Source organism: Vipera ursinii (assembly GCF_947247035.1).
Source record: "Vipera ursinii genome assembly, chromosome: 1".
Taxonomy (NCBI): Eukaryota; Metazoa; Chordata; class Lepidosauria; order Squamata; family Viperidae; genus Vipera; species Vipera ursinii.
The window spans coordinates 189,162,233-189,182,082 of record NC_139512.1 but is presented as its reverse complement, the minus strand read 5'-3'; the positions used below and the strand labels follow the sequence as shown (position 1 = coordinate 189,182,082).

The 19,850-nt window shown below is 39.5% G+C and overlaps 1 protein-coding gene across 3 annotated transcripts in view; it reads left to right on the top strand.

Moving 5' to 3' along the window:
• MCM3AP (minichromosome maintenance complex component 3 associated protein) overlaps positions 1–19,850 on the top strand; it is an 83,078-nt gene that overhangs the window by 58,911 nt on the left and 4,317 nt on the right. For all 3 annotated transcript variants that reach the window (XR_014492482.1, XR_014492483.1, XM_083362316.1), the window contains exons 21-27: positions 549–702; positions 5,042–5,300; positions 7,497–7,594; positions 8,543–8,933; positions 9,168–9,425; positions 10,678–10,807; positions 12,636–12,830. Coding sequence is in view for 1 of the 3 variants with exons in the window: in XM_083362316.1 (XP_083218442.1) it covers positions 549–702; positions 5,042–5,300; positions 7,497–7,594; positions 8,543–8,933; positions 9,168–9,425; positions 10,678–10,807; positions 12,636–12,830 (1,485 nt within the window). In the remaining 2 variants the exon portion in view is untranslated. The remainder of the gene's footprint in view (positions 1–548; positions 703–5,041; positions 5,301–7,496; positions 7,595–8,542; positions 8,934–9,167; positions 9,426–10,677; positions 10,808–12,635; positions 12,831–19,850) is intronic.

The window sequence follows — 19,850 nt, the reverse complement described above, 5'->3', positions numbered from 1 at the left end:
ACATTTCTTGTTGACTATTTGCAACAAAATGTTTGATGGTTCTGTGATCATGCCCCAATATCTTAGCAATTTCAGGAATGCTGCATTCCTCTGAAAGAGTTTTTATAATTTTGACTATTCAGAGTCAGTTAAATCTCTTGGCCCATTTTGCCTGAGGAGAAGTTGCCTAATAATTATGCACACCTTGATATAAGGTGTTGATCTCCTTAGGCCACACCCTCCCTCATTACACAAATAGACATCACCTGATAAGTTCATATCCACTAAGCAGCTTGGAGGTGGAAAATATGCACGACGATGATATGGTCAAAATAACTTGCCTAATAATTGTGCACACAGTGTATTTAGGAGGAAATCTCCCTACATGTGGATAGAACTATGAATAGTCCAGGTAAGGTTCAAAGTTTAACTAATATTAAGTAAATATGTCTTCATTATAATCTTTGATAAATTAATGTTTTATTGTATAATAACAAATATTTTAATTGGACATAGTGCTAGGAATCAAATATGTGTTGCAGTTTTGAATATTTCTTTTCTGGTTATAGGATTCTAATGGAATGGTTGAAAGCTAAATTTCAAATCAACAGAAATGAAAAGGAATCTGCATCTCAGGCAAACAGCAGAATTCAGACACTTGCACTGCATACATCTCTCCAGGCACGAGAAGATCAAGAAACTTGTCTTAGTGTATGCATAAAGGTCTGTTCAAGTGATAATTTTCTGATGCTGCAGTCTTAACAGATAGTATAAAACATACTGCTGTTCTGTTTTGAGCAAGGGCAGTATCCTTCCGTACTCCAAGTAGCTATAGTAATTCAAAAATTATGGCAAGGCAGGACATAGGTTGTTGTTGTTGTTGTTAGTTGCGAAGTCGTGTCCAACCCATCGCGACCCTATGGACAATGTTCCTCCAGGCCTTCCTGTCCTCTACCATTTTCTGGAGTCCATTTAAGCTCACGCCTACTGCTTCAGTGACTCCATCCAGCCACCTCATTCTCTGTCGTCCCCTTCTTCTATTGCCCTCAATCTTTCCCAGCATTAGGCTCTTCTCCAGTGAGTCCTTCCTTCTCATTAGATGGCCAAAGTATTTGAGTTTTAGCTTCAGGATCTGGCCTTCTAAAGAGCAGTCAGGGTTGATCTCCTCTAGGACTGACCGGTTTGATCGCCTTGCAGTCCAAGGGACTCGCAGGAGTCTTCTCCAGCACCATAGTTCAAAGGCTTCAATTCTTTGGCGCTCAGCCTTTCTTATGGTCCAGCTTTCACTGCCATACATTGCAACTGGGAAGACCATAGCCTTGACTATACGCACTTTTGTTGACAGGGTGATGTCTCTGCTTTTTAGTGTGCTGTCTAGATTTGCCATGGCTTTCCTCCCCAGGAGCAAGCGTCTTTTAATTTCTTGGCTACAGTCCCCATCTGCAGTGATCTTGGAGCCCAGGAAAATAAAATCTGTCACTACCTCCATTTCTACCCCATCTATTTGCCAGGAATTGAGAGGGCCAGATGCCATGATCTTGGTTTTCTTAATGTTTAGTTTCAACCCAAGTTTTGCACTCTCCTTCTTCACTCGCAACAAGAGGCTCTTTAGTTCCTCTTCACTTTCTGCCATTAGAGTGGTATCATCTGCATATCTTAGGTTGTTGATGTTTCTTCCGGCAATCTTAATTCCAACTTTTGATTCATCTAGCCCTGCCTTTCTCATGATGTGCTCTGCATATAAGTTAAATAGGCAAGGCGACAGTATACAGCCTTGCCGGACTCCTTTCCCAATTTTGAACCAATCAGTGGTTTCGTGTCCAGTTCTCACTGTTGCTTCTTGGCCTGCATATAGGTTTCTCAAGAGACAAATAAGATGGTCTGGTATGCCCATCTCTTTAAGGACTTGCCAGAGTTTGTTATGATCCACACAATCAAAGGCTTTAGCATAGTCAATGAAGCAGAAGTAGATGTTTTTCTGGAACTCTCTAGCTTTCTCCATGATCCAGCGTATGTTAGCAATTTGATCTCTAGTTCCTCTGCCTCTTCGAAATCCTGCCTGTACTTCTGGTAGTTCTCGATCCACATACTGCTGGAGTCTAGCTTGTAGAATTTTAAGCATAACTTTACTAGCATGAGAAATGAGTGCAATGGTGCGATAGTTTGAACATTCTTTGGCACTGCCTTTCTTTGGAATTGGAATGTAAACTGATCTTTTCCAATCCTGTGGCCACTGTTGAGTTTTCCAAATTTGCTGGGAAATTGAGTGTAGCACTTTTACTGCATCGTCTTTTAAGATTTTGAATAGCTCAGCTGGAATACTGTCACCTCCACTAGCTTTGTTGTTGCTCAGCTTTTCTAAGGCCCACTTCACTTCACATTCTAGGATGTCTGGCTCGAGCTCAGTGACCACCTCATTGTGATTATCAGGGACATTAAGCTCATTCTTGTATAGTTCTTCTGTGTAATTTTGCCACCTCTTCTTAATCTCTTCTGCCTCTGTTAGGTCCCTGCCATTTTGGTCCTTTATCATGCCCATTTTTGCATGAAACGTTCCCTTCATCTCTCCAATTTTCTTGAAAAGATCTCTGGTCCTCCCTATTCTATTGTTTTTTTCTATTTCTTTGCATTGTTCATTTAAGAAGGCATTCTTATCTCTTCTAGCTATTCTTTGGAATTCTGCATTTAATTGGGCATATCTTTCTTTTTCTCCCTTGCCTTTCGCTTCCCTCCTTTCCTCAGCTATTTGCAAAGCTTCCTCAGACAGCCATTTTGCTTTCTTGCATTTCTTTTTCTTTGGGATGGTTTTGGTTGCTACCTGTTGTACAATGTTGCGAACCTCTGTCCATAGTTCTTCAGGCACTCTGTCTATCAGATCTAATTCCTTAAATCTATTTGTCACCTCTACTGTATATTGAACAGGGATATGATTTAATTCATACCTGACTGGCCTAGCACTTTTCCCTACTTTCTTTAATTTAAGCCTAAACTTTGCAACAAGAAGCTCATGGTCTGAGCCACAGTCAGCTCCTGGTCTTGTTTTTACTGACTGTATAGAGCTTCTCCATCTTTGGCTGCAGAGCATATAGTCAATCTGATTTCTGTGTTGACCGTCTGGTGATGTCCATGTGTAAAGCCGTCTCTTGGGTTGTTGGAAAAGAGTGTTTGCTATGACCATCGTATTCTCTTGACAAAATTCTATCAGCCTGTGCCCTGCTTCATTTTGTACTCCAAGGCCAAACTTGCCTGTTATTCCAGTTATCTTTTGGCTTCCTACTTTAGCATTCCAATCCCCCATGATGATAAGGACATCATTTCTGGGTGTTAGTTCTATAAGGTGCTGTAGGGCTTCATAGAACCGGTCAATTTCATCCTCTTCAGCACTGGTGGTTGGGGCATAGACTTGGACTACTGTGATATTGAATGGTTTGCCTTGGATTCGAACTGAGATCATTCTGTCATTTTGAGGGTTGTATCCCAGTATTGCTTTTCCTATTTTTTTCTTGACTATGAAGGCTACTCCATTTCTTCTGAGGGATTCTTGCCCACAGTAGTATACCTGATGGTCATCTGAATTAAATTCACCCATTCCTGTCCATTTTAGTTCGCTGATACCTAAGATGTCGATGTTTAGTCTTGTCATCTCTTGTTTGACCACGTCCAGCTTTTCTTGATTCATGGATCTTACATTCCAGGTTCCTATGGAGAAAGAATCTTTACAGCATCGGACTTTCCTTTCACCACCAGACATATCCACAGCTGAGCGTCCTTTCGGCTTTGGCCCAGTCGCTTCATTCTTTCTGGTGCTACTAGTTCTAGCCCTCTGCTCTTCCCCAGTAGCATACTGGACGCCTTCCGACCTGAGGGGCTCATCTTCCAGCGTCATATCGTTTTGCCTTTTGGTACTGTCCATAGGGTTTTCATGGCAAAGATACTGGAGTGGTTTGCCATTTCCTTCTCCAGTGGATCACGTTTTGTCAGAACTCTCTGCTATGACCTTTCCGTCTTGGGTGGCCCTGCACGGCATAGCTCATAGCTTCATTGAATTACGCAAGCCCCTTCGCCACGACAAGGCAGTAATCCATGAAGGGGAGGACATAGGTAAAGAAATGAAATCCATAATCAGAGAACAGGGTCTTGAACAGAGCCTGTGGATTGATTGTTACTTTTAGTTCAGCTGTGCCAGAGTGAAAGGTTCAGAAACAGAAGCACCAGAACCTAAATCTAGGTTAATAGTTAAGGACCAGGAAAACTCAGGTTTAAGTCCATCTACAGCAAGGGGGTGTCAAATTGCCAGCCCGTGGGCCAGATGCGTCACACCAAAACAGCGCCCACCCTGTTGGTCACAATGGGAAAAAAGTCACAATATATCGTGCCATGTCACGTGATGTGAGTTTGACACCTGTGATCTACAGCCATGGAAACACTGAGAATTTTGATTCAGTTCAGGACTGGTGGGTTTAAATCAATGTCTTCCAACCTTGGCCATTTCCAGGGGTATGGACTTCACCTGCCAGAATTCTTATCAATGGCCATGCTGGCAGTGGAATTCTAGGAGTTGAAGTCCACACTTCCAGAAATACAGTAGCTAAGGTTGGGGAACATTGGTTTAAATCTTAATAAAATATGAGGCTAGAAGACAGTGAGTTTGCCCCTGGCTTTATTTCAGCAACTAGCGCCCCTCTTCGAGGGAGATGGATGGCTTAGAACAGGGGTGTCAAAATGCCAGGCCGCGGGCCAGAGCGTCACGGAGAAACCGCACCCATCCCATTGACGGCAATGGGAATAAGTTCCGATACGTCACGCGACATCACGTGACGTCATGAGTTTGACATGTCTGGCTTAGAAATATAAAATAAAAATAAACTGCCATCTGAATGTTTTTTAAAAAATTCAATTTGAAACTTAAAAATCTGAATCCTTGGATCTGTAATGATTTGAGAACTCTTTTATTCACAAAACCTTACTGCAGATTTTGAAGAATGTTTCTGAGTTTTAAGGTGGGCACTTATTTGCTCTTTCTTTAAATGGAAATAAATTGTTTTCCATGTCCTGTGTATAGGTGGCTTGTGGAACACTTGGCACTTCTGAACTTGAAGACCCAGAAACTGGGAAAGAATTACTTGGAACTAGAGGCCTTATCCTTCTTCTGTCTCCTCAAGTAAGAAGTGATGATCCTGCAGAGGAAGATGTATATTGGCTTTCAGCCTTACTTCAGCTGAAACGGCTCCTTCAAGTAATACCTTCCCAACCAAAACTGCCTCTTGTGGTCCTTGTCCCTAGTCTTGGAAATGAGAGTGTGAAAAAGGAAGTAGAGGAAGGTATGTAAAGAACTTTGAACTAATTTATATCACTTATATAGAAACAAATTTATTTAGCTTATAAATACTGTAGATTTAGAACTCTAGAAAATCTAGGCTTTTGTCAAGGAAAGCTAGACCCGAATCTTCTCAGGATTAATTGTTTTGTAAATGGATGATAATGTTGGTTGGTATTTTCCCCTCAAAAAGGAGTTGGCTAGTATTAAGCCTCCATAAGTTACACCTCTGCTCCGTGAGCTGCATTGGCTTCCAGTTGCCCTCCGGGTGAGATTCAAGGTGCTGGTGATGACCTATAAAGCCCAACATGGCATGGGTCCGGATTACCTACTGCAACACCTGCTGCCGGCGTCAACCTCCCTCCGTCCAGTGCGCTCCCACAGAGAGGGCCTCCTCAGGGTGCCACCGGTCAGAGAATGTCGACTGGTGGCCCCCAGGGGGAGGGCGTTTTCTGTGGGCGCGCCAGACCTGTGGAACCGCTTACCGGTTGAGCTGCGGATGGCCCCCGACCTTCGCTCCTTCCGACGTGATCTAAAAACTTATTTATTTGAACAAGCCGGCCTGGTCTGATGGGTTTGGGGTTTGGGGTTTTAACATGGATTTTAACTAATGTATTATATCGGGCATAATTATTTAATGTTTTTTAACTTTTGTATTTCATATTTTGATATTTATTGCCCTGTACACCGCCCTGAGTCCTTCGGGAGAAGGGCGGTATAAAAATTTAATAAATATAAATATAAATAAGTACCTGCTGAGGCCCTCATGTTTCATCCTTTACCTGCTGTTCTGTTAAGGGCTCAAGGTTGCAAAGGACTAGGAATGGGAAAAGGAAGTTCTCTGGCTCTCATTCAGATGAAGCTAGTTCTCTGTCTTGAGCAGAGGAAAAGTTAGTGCAGTTCATGTAGTGAGAAGCTACCTATGAGAGTGTATGAAAAGTTTTCTACGTGCGTCTATATGTGGGGGAGAGCAAATGACATAAACGTACACAAACATGTAATTAATCACATTAAACATTTGATATACTTTAAGCCTTTAAAGATTACCACCCCCTAGCTTAGACTGTTGGTATAGGGGTCCCTGTTTCCTCTTGTGCATGAGGACCCAGACTGTTGGGGGCAATTAAGCTGACTTTGTAATAATGCCGCTTGAGGGTGGTGTGAAAGCCCTAACAAGCAGGCGTATACATAGAATGATGGCTACTGCTAAGCTTGTAAGCCGCCCTGAGTCTTCGGAGAAGGGCGGGATATAAATGGAATTAAAATAAATAAAAATAAATAATAAATGTCTGGGGAGGATAAGAAGTTGTGTGTCAGTCCTAGATGACCTAAAACTATTTTTATTAAGATTGCTGTGGCAACAGGAGCTTGTGAATCTAAACGTGCTTCCCTTCCTCCTTCTTTTACAGGTATTCCTTGACTTACAACAATTTGTTCAGTGACTGTTCGAAGTTACAACAGGAATGAAAAAAGTGATCTATGACCGTTTTTCACGCTTAACAACCAATGCAGCATCCCCATGGTCATGTGATCAGAATTTGGGTGCTTGGAAATTGGCATGTATTTATGATAGTTGCAGAATCCCAGGATCATGTGATCGTCATTTGTGACTTTCCTAGCTGACTTCTGACAAGCAAAGTCAACGGGGGAAAGCCAGATTCACTTAATGACCACCTGATTCACTTAACTGCAGTGATTTGCTTAATAACCATGGCAAGAAAGGTCAGAAAATGGGGTGCTACTCACTTAACCACTGCATTGCTTACAACAGAAATTTGGACCTCAATATGGTCATAAGTCAAGGAGTACCTGTATATATCATACAAATTAGGGAAGTGCCTGTTTTAGACATTTTCATACCCTTCCCTCGTCATCTGAGTTTAAGCAGGGTTTACCTGTTGCCTTGGCAGTAAAACTCCTCTTCCTTCAAGATCGTCCTCTTTATTCTCTGCATTATCTTTTTGAACAAGCTGGCCTGGCCTGATGGGTGGGGGTTGGGTTTTTATTACTTTTAAATGCGTTTTAATCTAAGAGTTCTGGGCACTTGTTTAATCTTTTTTAATTTTTGTATTCTGTCTTTTTAACTTGTATTGCCCTGTTCACCGCCCTGAATCCTTCGGGAGAAGGGCGATATACAAATAAAATTAAAAAAAATTAAATTAAAATTATGTGACTAAAGTGCAGCTTCTTGTTTTCAAAGGTTTGATGTTGCCTGACTTGATTTCAGCTAAACTTATATCAGACTACAGTGTTGTTGAAATCCCAGATACTGTCAATGATTTGCAGGGTTCCATCAAGGTAAGAACTTTCTATGGATGAAGTTTTTAATCCATGCTCAGAACTACCATGTCTTTCCCCAGGAACCCATCGCAGCAGCAAAGGGCAGCCGTATGATTGCTGGAAAGATCACAATTGTTTTAAGGAATTATTGACAGATGCTCCATAGGCACCCGTCCGTGGAACTGAAACACCCTTGTCTTGCACAAGTCTATCAGCTGTTATAATTAGAAAACATTATTCTTGATTACATTTTAAATATTGTATTTAATATCAGGGGTTTTTTTAGAACAAAGCAAAAAATTTTCATAAAGAATCCTGGAAGTAAATGTGTCATCTGTTTCTGATTCTTGAAAACTAACATTTTAAATGATATTGATATTTTTAGTTTTGTTTCTTCACATATTTATGATTTTTGCTCTTGGATGTATGATTTACTTTGTTTTTCTGTAGTTGATTATTTGATGTTTAAAGGAGAGTATTGCATACTCTAGACAATATTAGAAATGATCACGTCAGCATACTGACTTCTGTTCCATTCTTCATGGGAAGAAAAGTCTAAGAGGTTGGCTAAAACGTTGACATTTTTTAAAAAAGGAAATAGTTTGTTAGAGCTAAAAATAATGGTGTAGTACTAATGCCACTGGACTGGTATTGCGGAGACCCAAGTTGAAATCCACCCTCAGTCATGGAAGGTGACTTACTGACTTGAGCCAGTCATTCTGTCAGTCCAACTACTTCAAAATGTTGCTGTTGGGAGTGGGGAATGAGAGAAGGAATTGCTCTGTATGGTGCCTTGACTTTTTAAACAAATATAAATCTAATAACAAAGTAGCACAAAAGAAGAGCTGGACTAAAATGTTTCAGTCTAGGCAAGAATCTTAATCTGGGAAGGATTTGACACAGGATTTGCACTTTAGCTTTTTTCTTGTCAGGTTGTGAATTTGTTGTCTCTGCTTTTAACCACAGCTCTCTGCGGCAGTACAGTGGCTGGTCTCTCAGTGTCCACAATCTATCAAACTTTGCTGCCAAACCGTCATACAATACCTTGAAGATGGCCTTCAATATAATTTCACCCAGGCTTTCTACCAAGATAAGTGGGAGAGACACATGGCTGGGTTACCCTCTCAAGACCCTAGCATCATAATAGAGCTATACAACAGTATGATACAGTTCTTGGCTGAAGTTGCCTCTTCGGAAGATCTCAGGGATTTGTCCTGGCCTGTAACTGAATTTGCAGAGGCTGGAGGCAACAGGTGGCTTCCCCACCTCCAGTGGAACAAACCCAGCCATCTTGCATGGCTAAAGAAGGCTTTGCTGTCCTTTCAGATTCCTCAAATGGATCTTCCTCCTTTTGGTGGTAAGAACCTCTATTTAAGGGCAGTCACAATTTTAATGTGCATACAGATTTAAAATTGAATAAGCAGGCATGGGTTAGTATGTCTCGAAGGAATTACAATTGATTAAGGCTGGACCATTCTCAGATTTCTTGTAGACATTTTATCTGAATAAAATTGGGATGTAAAACAAGAACTGTGATTTCCCCATAATTTGGCATAGTAAAATAAATGTTTTTCTGTTCTCCTTCTCCCAGCTCCCTGGCTTCCTGTTTGTGCCATGATTTTCCAGTATGTGTCCCAAACGGCTAGCTCTCTTCAGACCCAGGAAATACTCCAATCTCAGGTAGAAAATTTGTTGAGCAACACTTACTTGAAGTGGAAAGACCAGAAGCATGCCAACACAGAAAAAGATGGCCCTTCTGTTTGGAAAATTCCTTGGGATCATATTTTGGAACTGTGCATTAATCATAAATTGAGAGACTGGAACCCTCCTCACCTTTCAGTAGCACCAGGTAATAAAGATTCTTTGAGTAATTATTTTTCAGTTTTGTTACAGATTTCTTCTTATATTGTATTTGATATGTTAATTTTGGAACCCTATACTTTAGAAAAAGTTTTATTTTTGGTTTTTTTAGTAAAACATTATTTGGGGAGACATGATCAAGATGTATAAAATTGTGCATGGCGTGGAGAAAGTGGATTTTTCCTCTCAAATGTTTCTCCCACTGAAATCACCAGGGCTTCAAAGACTACTACTCTTGAACTTTCAGTGTTACCACCAGTTTGGAGGTAACATTTTTGGTAGTAATCCTCTGCTTGCAAAATGCTTATGTTAATCGGGCGCAAAACTCTTCTCAGGTTAATATTCATAAAAATGCATGGGCTTGAGACACAATCTTATTTAAATTTAATATTAAACTTAATTATTATTTACTAGTCCCACCCAAGTTTAAAAATAATCTCAGAAGCAACTCTGGAAGCTTCATGGGGGGGGGACATTCCTTTTATGCTCTAAAAGTCTCATTGTGCTTCTTGATAAAGAAAATGTTTTATGTTTTCAGTCTTTTGATTTAACCTGTTTCAGATGCTGATATTTTTTTTTAAATATCAAATATTAGTTGGATTCACATTGAGAAAAACAAGTATTTATGCCATTAAGAGAAAGTCAAATCAACTAGTTTGTAGCATCAGTTAATAAACATTTCTGAAAGAATAACTTACATTAAAAATTCCAAGCTTATTCATTTCTTTTTAATTAATTTTTCTACTTTATTTAGTGCAAGAACAAAATCTGAAAAAATGAAAAAGTATGCTGTATTCTTTCTTTAAAAATTGTTAAGTGTACTCAGATTTCTTTATAAATTTCATTTTAAGTGAAAAGATCTGTGTTACTTTTTATATTATATTAAATACTTTTTATTAATTCCTATATTCTAAAGTTTCCTTGGAATCTGATGGATAGGGTAGAAAAATTAAACAAATAAGCTCTCCAGTTCATATTCTATATCTGCACTAAACCCATAGACTAAAATAAAAGGAAAATAGTAAAATAAAAGGAAACATAGATTTGTTGTTTGTCTCCTTGCTTAGTTAAGTTAGCATTCTATATAAATGGATGCAATTTTCATTTTAAGAATAAAGTCACTGGGAGTTGGCCAGTGTAAATAAATAAGCATAAATAAGTATAAATAAATCGTGATGAACTTGGAAAAATCTGCTTGCTGTTAATTTCCTGATGGTTGTGTGTTTTTTTGCATCTTTTAGAAGCAGTTAGTAAAGATGGACAGATACATGTATATTTTTTAAAGGAACAATTGCAAAAATTCATTTGTCCTTTGTCATGGGAGGAAGCCAGATTAAAAACTCAGAAGGAGATCCAACAAAATCAAGAAAGGTAGGATTGTCTTTTTGTGTAGCTATTGTATTTATGAACAACAGATTTCTGTTTAATTGCCTTTTATCCTAGAAAGTGTAGCTGGGCTTGGAAATAAGCCATTTTTTATTATTACTACTGCCCTGAGTCCTTTTCCTTTCATCTTGATTCAATATCCTTATTCAGAAGTAAGTATTAACAGAAGAAAATGTAATATGATGTACTTTGGGGCAAAATTTGTAAATATCTATGAAGTGGGGGGTTGAAATTATAATTATTAAGGCACCATAATTGACCTCCTGGGAAAGGAGGAGGCAGGTGCACTTGAAAGGGCACGCTGAGGAATTTGTGGATTTTCTGGAAGACAAAATCAGTCGGCCAGTGGGGGCCCCTAGGGCAGATTCTGCCCTGTTATCTAGGAACGGTTTGACCCTGTTGCTCCTGAGGAAGTGGACAAGATCCTAGGGAGTATGCACGCCAGCACCTGTGTTTTAGATCCATATCTTGTGAAAGCTTCCTGGGAGGTGATGTGCGGGTGGACTCTAGCAGTGATTAATGCTTCCTTACAGGAGGGGGTAGTGCTCCAGCACTTTAAGGAAGCTTTGGTCCACCCTTTTCTCAAGAAGCCATCTCTGGATTCCACCCTTTTGGTTAATTTCTGACTGTCTCCAATCTTCCCTTTCTGGGGAAGGTTGTTGAGAAGGTGGTTGTGCGGCAGCTCCAGAGGTTTCTGGAAGAAACAGATTATGTAGACTCCATACATACTAGTCAGGATTCAGGCCTAGATATGGGAGAGAAATGGCATTGGTCGCGCTTTGTGATGATCAGTGATCATGAGAACAGTGAGGAATCAGTCCAGAACTACATGTGAAGGACTGAAATCCTGCAGCGCCTGCAAGGTCCCCCTGCTCAAGAAAGCACATGTACAGGCCCATCTGAAGTTTGCCAGTGAACATCTGAATGATTCAGAGGAGAACTGGGTGAAAGTGTTGTGATCAGATGAGACCAAAATCAAGCTCTTTGGCATCAACTCAATTCACCGTGTTTGGAGGAGGAGTAATGCTGCCTGTGACCCCAAGAACACCATCCCCATTGTCAAACACGGAGGTGGAAACATGCTTTGGGGGTGATTGTAAGTCAAGGACTACCTGTATTATCTCTCCAATTTTTCTCTGAAATTAACGTAGTGTGGAGAGCCACAGAGAGGATTTTGGAGAAAATATAAGTCGACTCCCTCTTCTTTGTGGCAGCCCCTCAAATACATTTTGTGTAAAGACTGATGCAAAGAATGAGTTAAGCAGCTCTGCTTTCTCTCTACTGCCTATTACTTCCTTGCAAGGCAAAGGTCTTTCCTGTTTTCATATTTAAGATCTCAATATTGTTATCAGCCATCACTGATATTGTCTTACCATGTTTCCCCAAAAATAAGACCCGGCCTTATTTTTTTCCCTCCAAAAGAGGCACCAGATCTTATTTTCGGGGTGGGGTGGGGTGTCTTTTCTACTCACCTCACAGCGGTAACACCGACAGCCCCGCTCAGCCGGCCCACTTCTTCTGGGGCTGAAGGAGCAGCTTCGTTCCACAGCTGAGAATGGAGCTCCGGCCTGCCTTTCGCAGTCAAAGGCCTTTATTATTTTATTTTGTTCTCTCTCTCTCTTTTTAAATGTTTTTACTTGTGAGCTGCCCAGAGACTTTGGGAGTTGGATGGCATACACAGTTTAATAACAACAGCAGCAGCAGCAATAAATAATAATAATAATAATAATAATAATAATAATAATAATAATAATAATAATAATAATAATAATAATAGCAACAACAACAGCAGCTATGTTTTTCTGCCTTCTAGGTCTAAATTAAAGACTACGGCAAAATTGTATTCTCCTTTATTATCTCCAACTGAACATTGTGTCAGCCAAGAAATTAAAAACAACAAGGAACTCAATATTTCTGGTAGAGATCTCACACTGGCAGTTTCAGAAGCAGATCTTCTGCCAGAGTGCCTGTCTGTTAAGCTACAGTTGGAGAAAGCAGAGAGCAAGAGGTAAGATTTCTTTCTGTACAAATGTTGAGAAGTACTAAGAAGTACTAAGTGGGTAGAAAGAACAGAAAAAAACATAAAATGATGGGATTCAGTTTTCATTCATTTAATTATAGTTCTGATATTCTAGTTACCTAGAGTTGGGAGGCAGCAAATCAAATCAATCAACACATAATATTACAAGAGGAATAAGGGAAGAATAATACGAAAGGAAGAAGGAAAGTTGAGAAAGATGATAAAGGAGAAAATATATATTAGAAAAGTGTGAAAAGGGTTCATACAAATAGTCTGTGCTGGCTGTGTGAGGTATTAGTTGGATTAAATGGAAACAGGTTGTATATGCAAAATAGAAAGTGAAATAAGATAGGGGTTTTATTTTAAATTCTCTACCAAAGCATTATCTCAGTTCATCAGATAGTGTAACCAGTACCCCAGTCTCGGGGCTATGGCCAGAGGAGAAACAAATAAATTACAGTCTCAGTTACCTAGACTTGAGGGCTATAATAATATGTTGAACTTCTTTTTCATCAGTGGTCGTATATTTGTCATCATAGGGTATTCCCAGCTAGACTACTGCATATTTTTCATTTAAAATAATAGGTTCAACCCTTGGTGAAATGCAAAAAAATATTTTATGGAATAAATCTTAAGAGAGTTACAGTTACAGAGAAAGAAAGGTATACCAATCTGCATCTTTTCAGGTTATCAGATACCCAACAAATGGTAATATATGTACACCTGAAAACTGACATCGAGTTGCACAGTTCCTCCTAGAACTTTGGGTCTACAGTGAGGTTCAAACTGCCTTACCAACATTCCCACACTTAAGAGATTTATAAATCACAAGAATATCAAGACTCTTGTGACAAACAGGAAACTCTGAATTTTAGTCCTGCCTTAAGCATGAAAGCTTTCTGGGTAGCTTTGGGCCAGTCAGTCTCCCACAGGATTCTTGGGTGGGGAAAATAGGAGGAAGAATGTTGTGTATGTTTTTGTTGACACGTTATTTGTAAAAAAAATAGGATAAAGGTAGAATTAAAAAATCTAGAAAAAACATGGAAACATAGAATCATAGGGCTGGAAGGGACCTTGGAGGTCTTCTAGTTCAACACCCTGCCCAAGGCAGGAGACCATGTATCATCATGGATAAATAGATGTCCAATATTTTCTTGAAAATCTCCAGCAATAGAGCACCCACAACTCTGGAAAGCAAGCTGTTTCACTGATTAATTGTTCTTGCTGTCAGGAAACTTCTTAGTTCCAGGTTGGATTTCTTTTTCAAGCTCTCAACCAAATTTATGAAATACCTAACAGCCCATTTTCCAATGGTACAGGTGTAATATAGTTTGATTCCACAGGCATAGATATTTCCCCTACCTAGTGGGTTAAACATGAGGCTCAGACTTAACATACTTTGTTGTTGTTGTTAGCTGCAAAGTCGTGTCCGACCCATCGCGACCCTATGGACAACGTTCCTCCAGGCCTTCCTGCCCTCTACCATCTTCTGGAGTCCATTTAAGCTCACGCCTACTGCTTCAGTGACTCCATCCAGCCACCTCATTCTCTGTCGTCCCCTTCTTCTACTGCCCTCAATCTTTCCCAGCATTAGGCTCTTCTCCAGTGAGTCCTTCCTTCTCATTAGGTGGCCAAAGTATTTGAGTTTTAGCTTCAGGATCTCGCCTTCTAAAGAGCAGTCAGGGTTGATCTCCTTCTAGGACTGACTGGTTTGATCGCCTTGCAGTCCAAGGGACTCGCAGGAGTCTTCTCCAGCACCATAGTTCAAAGGCCTCAATTCTTTGGCATTCAGCCTTTCTTATGGTCCAGCTTTCACTGCCATACATTGCAACTGGGAAGACCATAGCCTTGACTATACGCACTTTTGTTGACAGGGTGATGTCTCTGGTTTTTAGTGTGCTGTCTAGATTTGCCATGGCTTTGCTCCCGAGGAGCAAGCGTCTTTTAATTTCTTGGCTACAGTCCCCATCTGCAGTGATCTTGGAGCCCAAGAAAATAAAATCTGTCACTACCTCCATTTGTTCCCCATCTATTTGCCAGGAATTGAGAGGGCCGGATGCCATGATCTTGGTTTTCTTAATGTTAAGTTTCAACCCAGCTTTTGCACTCTCCTTCTTCACCCGCAACAAGAGGCTCTTTAGTTCTTCACTTTCTGCCATTAGAGTGGTATCATCTGCATATCTTAGGTTGTTGATATTTCTTCCAGCAATCTTAATTCCAACTTTTGATTCATCTAGCCCTGCCTTTCTCATGATGTGCTCTGCATATAAGTTAAATAGGCAGGGCGACAGTATACAGCCTTTCCGGACTCCTTTCCCAATTTTGAACCAATCAGTGGTTCTGTGTCCAGTTCTCACTGTTGCTTCTTGGCCCACATATAGGTTTCTCAACAGACAGATAAGATGGTCTGGTATGCCCATCTCTTTAAGAACTTGCCACAGTTTGTTATGATCCACACAATCAAAGGCTTTAGCATAGTCAATGAAGCAGAAGTAGATGTTTTTCTGGAACTCTCTAGCTTTCTCCATGATCCAGCATAAGTTGGCAATTATTGATTGAACTGCCCTCTAGCCTGACTAGACTTGGAAAGTCTACAAATTCCTTAGAGGAGTATGTTGAATACTTCTGTCATTATGTTCTTTCAAACTATTTTTTCAAAGTCCTAATGAAACTTCCATTTGAATTCACTTTCTGTTTTCCTTGAGATTTTATCTTTTAAACTTAATTTTTGGTGACCTCAATTCTTCTGACCAAATCTCTGAAATCTCCAAATATTAGTTGTGTGTATATCACTTCTTCGAGATAGTTCAGACAGGAAATCAAAGCCATGAATACCAATACTACTTTTGTTGTAAGGTTCAGAGTAATTGAATCTTGCAAGTGTGAAAGCAGGTTCCCCCTTCACCAGCCTTTACTTTTCAAAGAACGAGGGAGAGTCCCATTTCTCCTTTGGCCGAGATTTCATTTAGCCACAATTCTCAGCAGTTGCTTCATTAGCAGTATTTCCTGTGGGCTGATTTCTTTCAGTTAATGCAGTTTAACTAGTTTTGTAACTTGATCCTGCCAACTATAATTAAATACTGCCAAGTATAATTGAGATTTAGAGAACAGAATCTCAGTATATTTTTTTTATAAATGTTTTATTAATTTTCTAATTTTACAATCATAAGTACTTAATAAGCAATGTGTTGTCTGGGTCTATTAATAATTCATTGGTACATATTAACTTTCTCAGTCTAGTTCTAATACTACACCATCCAGTGCTTCCTTGGTCCTCTCTTTTTCTGGTAGTATGCATTTTTCCATACTGGGCAAATACAATTTTTGTTACTGTTAATACATATACAATTAAATATAGACATCTACATTACATTTTTCTAGTATTATACATAATATCAATAGTATCACTTTATAATATTTTTTCTAGCCAAAATATATCTCAATTGTATTTGCACTTAAAATCAATTTATTTGATCAATATCTTGTTTTTCCTGCTTTAAAATTTTAATTTCTCATCAATATTCAAAATATCTCTATCGCTTATAATTTTCTCATAATACATTATACTTGGGTAATCAAAAGCTTCCCTTATTCAAATTCTTTTAGAATTTTCATATTTCCCATCTCATGAAAAGTATATTCTAGTTACAATTATAATACTTTTATTTCTAACAGTTATGTATTTTCTTAGCCATATTCAGACCTCTGTTTAGTAGTATAATATCCCATCTAATGTAGGGACGTGGTGGCTCAGTGGCTCAGGGACGCGGTTACTTGTCTCAGCTTTGCCAACCTAGCAGTTTGAAAGCACGTAAAAATTCAAGTAGAAAAATAGGGACCACTACGGTGGTAAGGTAACAGCGTTCTGTGCACCTTTGGCATCTAGCCATGCTGGCCACATGACCACAGAGATGTCCTCAGACAAGCGCTGGCTCTTCGGCTTTGAAATGGAGATGAGCACCGGCCCCTAGAGTCGGAAACGACTAGCACGCATGTGTGGGGGAACATTTACCTTTACCTTATCCCATCTAATAGGTTAGAACTTCAATTTTCTTCAGTGTTACTCTAGCTTTCTTCCTTTGCCAAATAACTTTCCAAGTCAGTACATTTAAATCATCAAGTAGTTCTTCCTCTATTTTTGTATATATTATTTGGAATGAGGAAAAGAATTTGGTTGAAGTGTTTTTGGAAGAATGCTCAACCCATTTGTATTCATTAAAACAGCCTCCCTCCTTCTTCAGTTTTTCTTTTCATTTCTTGTTTGTCACTATTCAACATTTCTCCTAACAACTTTATCATCCATTCAATCAGCTCTTCTTCCTTATCCTCAAATGTGTTCTGAGATCTTGCCAGGTATGTCTTTTTCATTTCCATTATTATCACTGCATCTTCTAATTTTTCATTTGCCTATAACTCTCTGTTAATTCCTTCCTTTAGGACCTCCATCTTTGGATCAGTTTCTTCTAATTTTCCTTCTCTTTTCTAGGTCTTTAGTTTCTTCTTTGCAGTCATTATCTGGATTTGTAAGTTTAGGTTAGAAAATTGTTCTTTTATCTCATTTGCACTATTTTTAGTCTCATCCTGAAATAAAACAATAGTCTTTTGGATTGATTTCAACATGGAAAGAATTTCTTTCTGAGATTCATTAACATTTTCTTGTTGTTATACCATGCTGGGAGCTTTGGAGACAGGTGTTGAAGATATTTTTTTACCATTTAAGGCTGAGTATGGAACACTCATTTTGTTTTTGAATGTAGTCTTTATAGTCCAATAGGATCCCCAACCCAGATAAGCAGCCCTTTCCCCCTTTCCCAGCTGCAGTCTGCAAAAGTGAAAGTGTTCATGAACAACAGTCTTATCTGAATCTGGCTTTGAGCCAAGTTTCCCTTAAGCATAATAAACTGTAGTGCCATAATTCTCCACTAGATGTCATTGACACTGTCTTCCAGCTTTCCAAATGCAAGCTTATTTTGCAAACTGGTACTTTTAGCCCCAAATTTCAAAGCCATAGATTTACTGTATATTAGTTCCAAATTGATCTTGTAGTTTCCTCTGTTTTTCCCCAAAGCAATTAATTTGCCGCTTTACTTTTCCTGAGGGAGCAGGGCAATAACTTCCCTTCTCTCTCATCGGGGAGGATTCTTTGCTTTGGGCATTCTTTTTTTCCAGGAAAGTAGTGTTAGGGCCATAAAGAGAGGATAGTCTTACGCCGTTCCATCCACATTGCTCAGAAATTGCTAGTTAGTGCTTTTCTTCTGTTGTCAGCAGCTTCTGACTGGCCACACGAATGTTACTGGTTTGGAGGGGCCGCTCCAGCAGAGGGGTCGCTGCCCCTTCGCGATCGATCAGGGTCCCCTCCGTTGCTTCTTCGGGGTAATTTTTGACCCTTTTTAGGGTCCCTAGCAGGGCAAAATAGCGATGTCAAACTGGAAGTCTCCAAATCTCATTATATCTTGCTATTGACCGCAAGAAATATTGCACTGCATTAACACAAGAAGATCCAGTAAACTCCCTTCCCAAGCTGTTTGATGTGCAGAAGTGGGTCTCAAGAAGTATTTTCCTATCCTATCAGGTCCTGATTAGTGGTTGAATTAATATATTTCATCCATGTTTTTAATGCTCTCCAAACTCTGAAATTCACATGTGTGATTCAAGAGTATTCTCCAGAAAAACATTCTTACTCATTTCTCGTTTGCATTATTTCACATTATAGAATTTACATCTAGTGCTGTAAATTCTTATCCAAAACACTTTGGCATAAATTCCTCCATGCTACTTTTACCAAAACTTGTGTTCCTAGTGGTAGTCCCACTGGGCAGCAGAATCTCTGAAATGGATGTTCTTTCTTTCTACAGTGATTGAACATTGAATAGGATAGGATAGGATAGGATAGAGTTGGAAGGGACCTTGGAGGTCTTCTAGTCCAGCCCCCTGCTCAAGCAGGACAACCTATACCATTTCAGACAAGTGACTGTCTAATCACTTCTTAAAAATCTCCAGTGATTGAGCACCCACGATTTCTGAAGGCAAGCTGTTCCACTGATTAATTGTCCTCACTATCATTTATTTCTAATAAACTGTGGCTCAGCTGTACGGAGAAACTGAAATCTTCTCCTTTTATCCCAGACAGTCTGATTTTTCTGATGGCATTGACTGAACATAGATAAAAATGTCAAACAAACAGATGCTGTTTTCTTTCATCCTAATTCCAAAGACAAGTTTGGTGTGTAGCAAGCTGGCTTGCATCTTCTTGACTTAGATGTCTCAAGCCCTCCTGAAGGTCTTTCATAACAAGTCCCACTGCTACATTTGCTACATCACCAACTATTGCTACATCACCTACTGTTTTCTACAGATTTGAAAGATGACAATTTGATTAACTCCAGTAAATACCTTAGCTTAGCCATAGATTTTATTTTATTTTATTTAATCCCATTTATATCCCGCCCTTCTCCGAAGACTCAGAGCGGCTTACAATCTAAGCACAAATCAAATATGCTTAGCAATAGCCTTCATTCTATGTATATGCCTGCTTATTAGGGCTTTTGCCCCCCCCCCAGCAGCATTATTACAAAGTCAGCTTATTGCCCCCAACAATCTGGGTCCTCATTTTACCTACCTCGGAAGGATGGAAGGCTGAGTCAACTTTGAGCCTGGTGGGATGCGAACCTGCACTAATTGCAGGCAGCTGGAGTTACTTAAGGAGGCATTAGCCCACTGCTCCACCAAGGAAGAAGAGTTATTTGATATATGGTGTAGGCTTTTATTGCCAATTCATTGGTCATTTTGGTTTGGGTTTCTTTGTTGAGGGAGAAATCTAAACCATACCCTTGTTTGTGTGATTCAGTTTTTTAGGTTTGCTGCATCCTTTCATATCAATTTCCTTTCTCGGACTCTTTTTTATTCTTGGCCATTGAATGTGAGATTGTAGGATGCTAAATTTTAAATATCTATTTTTAAATGTCATATGATCTTTGCCTTTTTGGGATGATGATGATGGTCTAAATT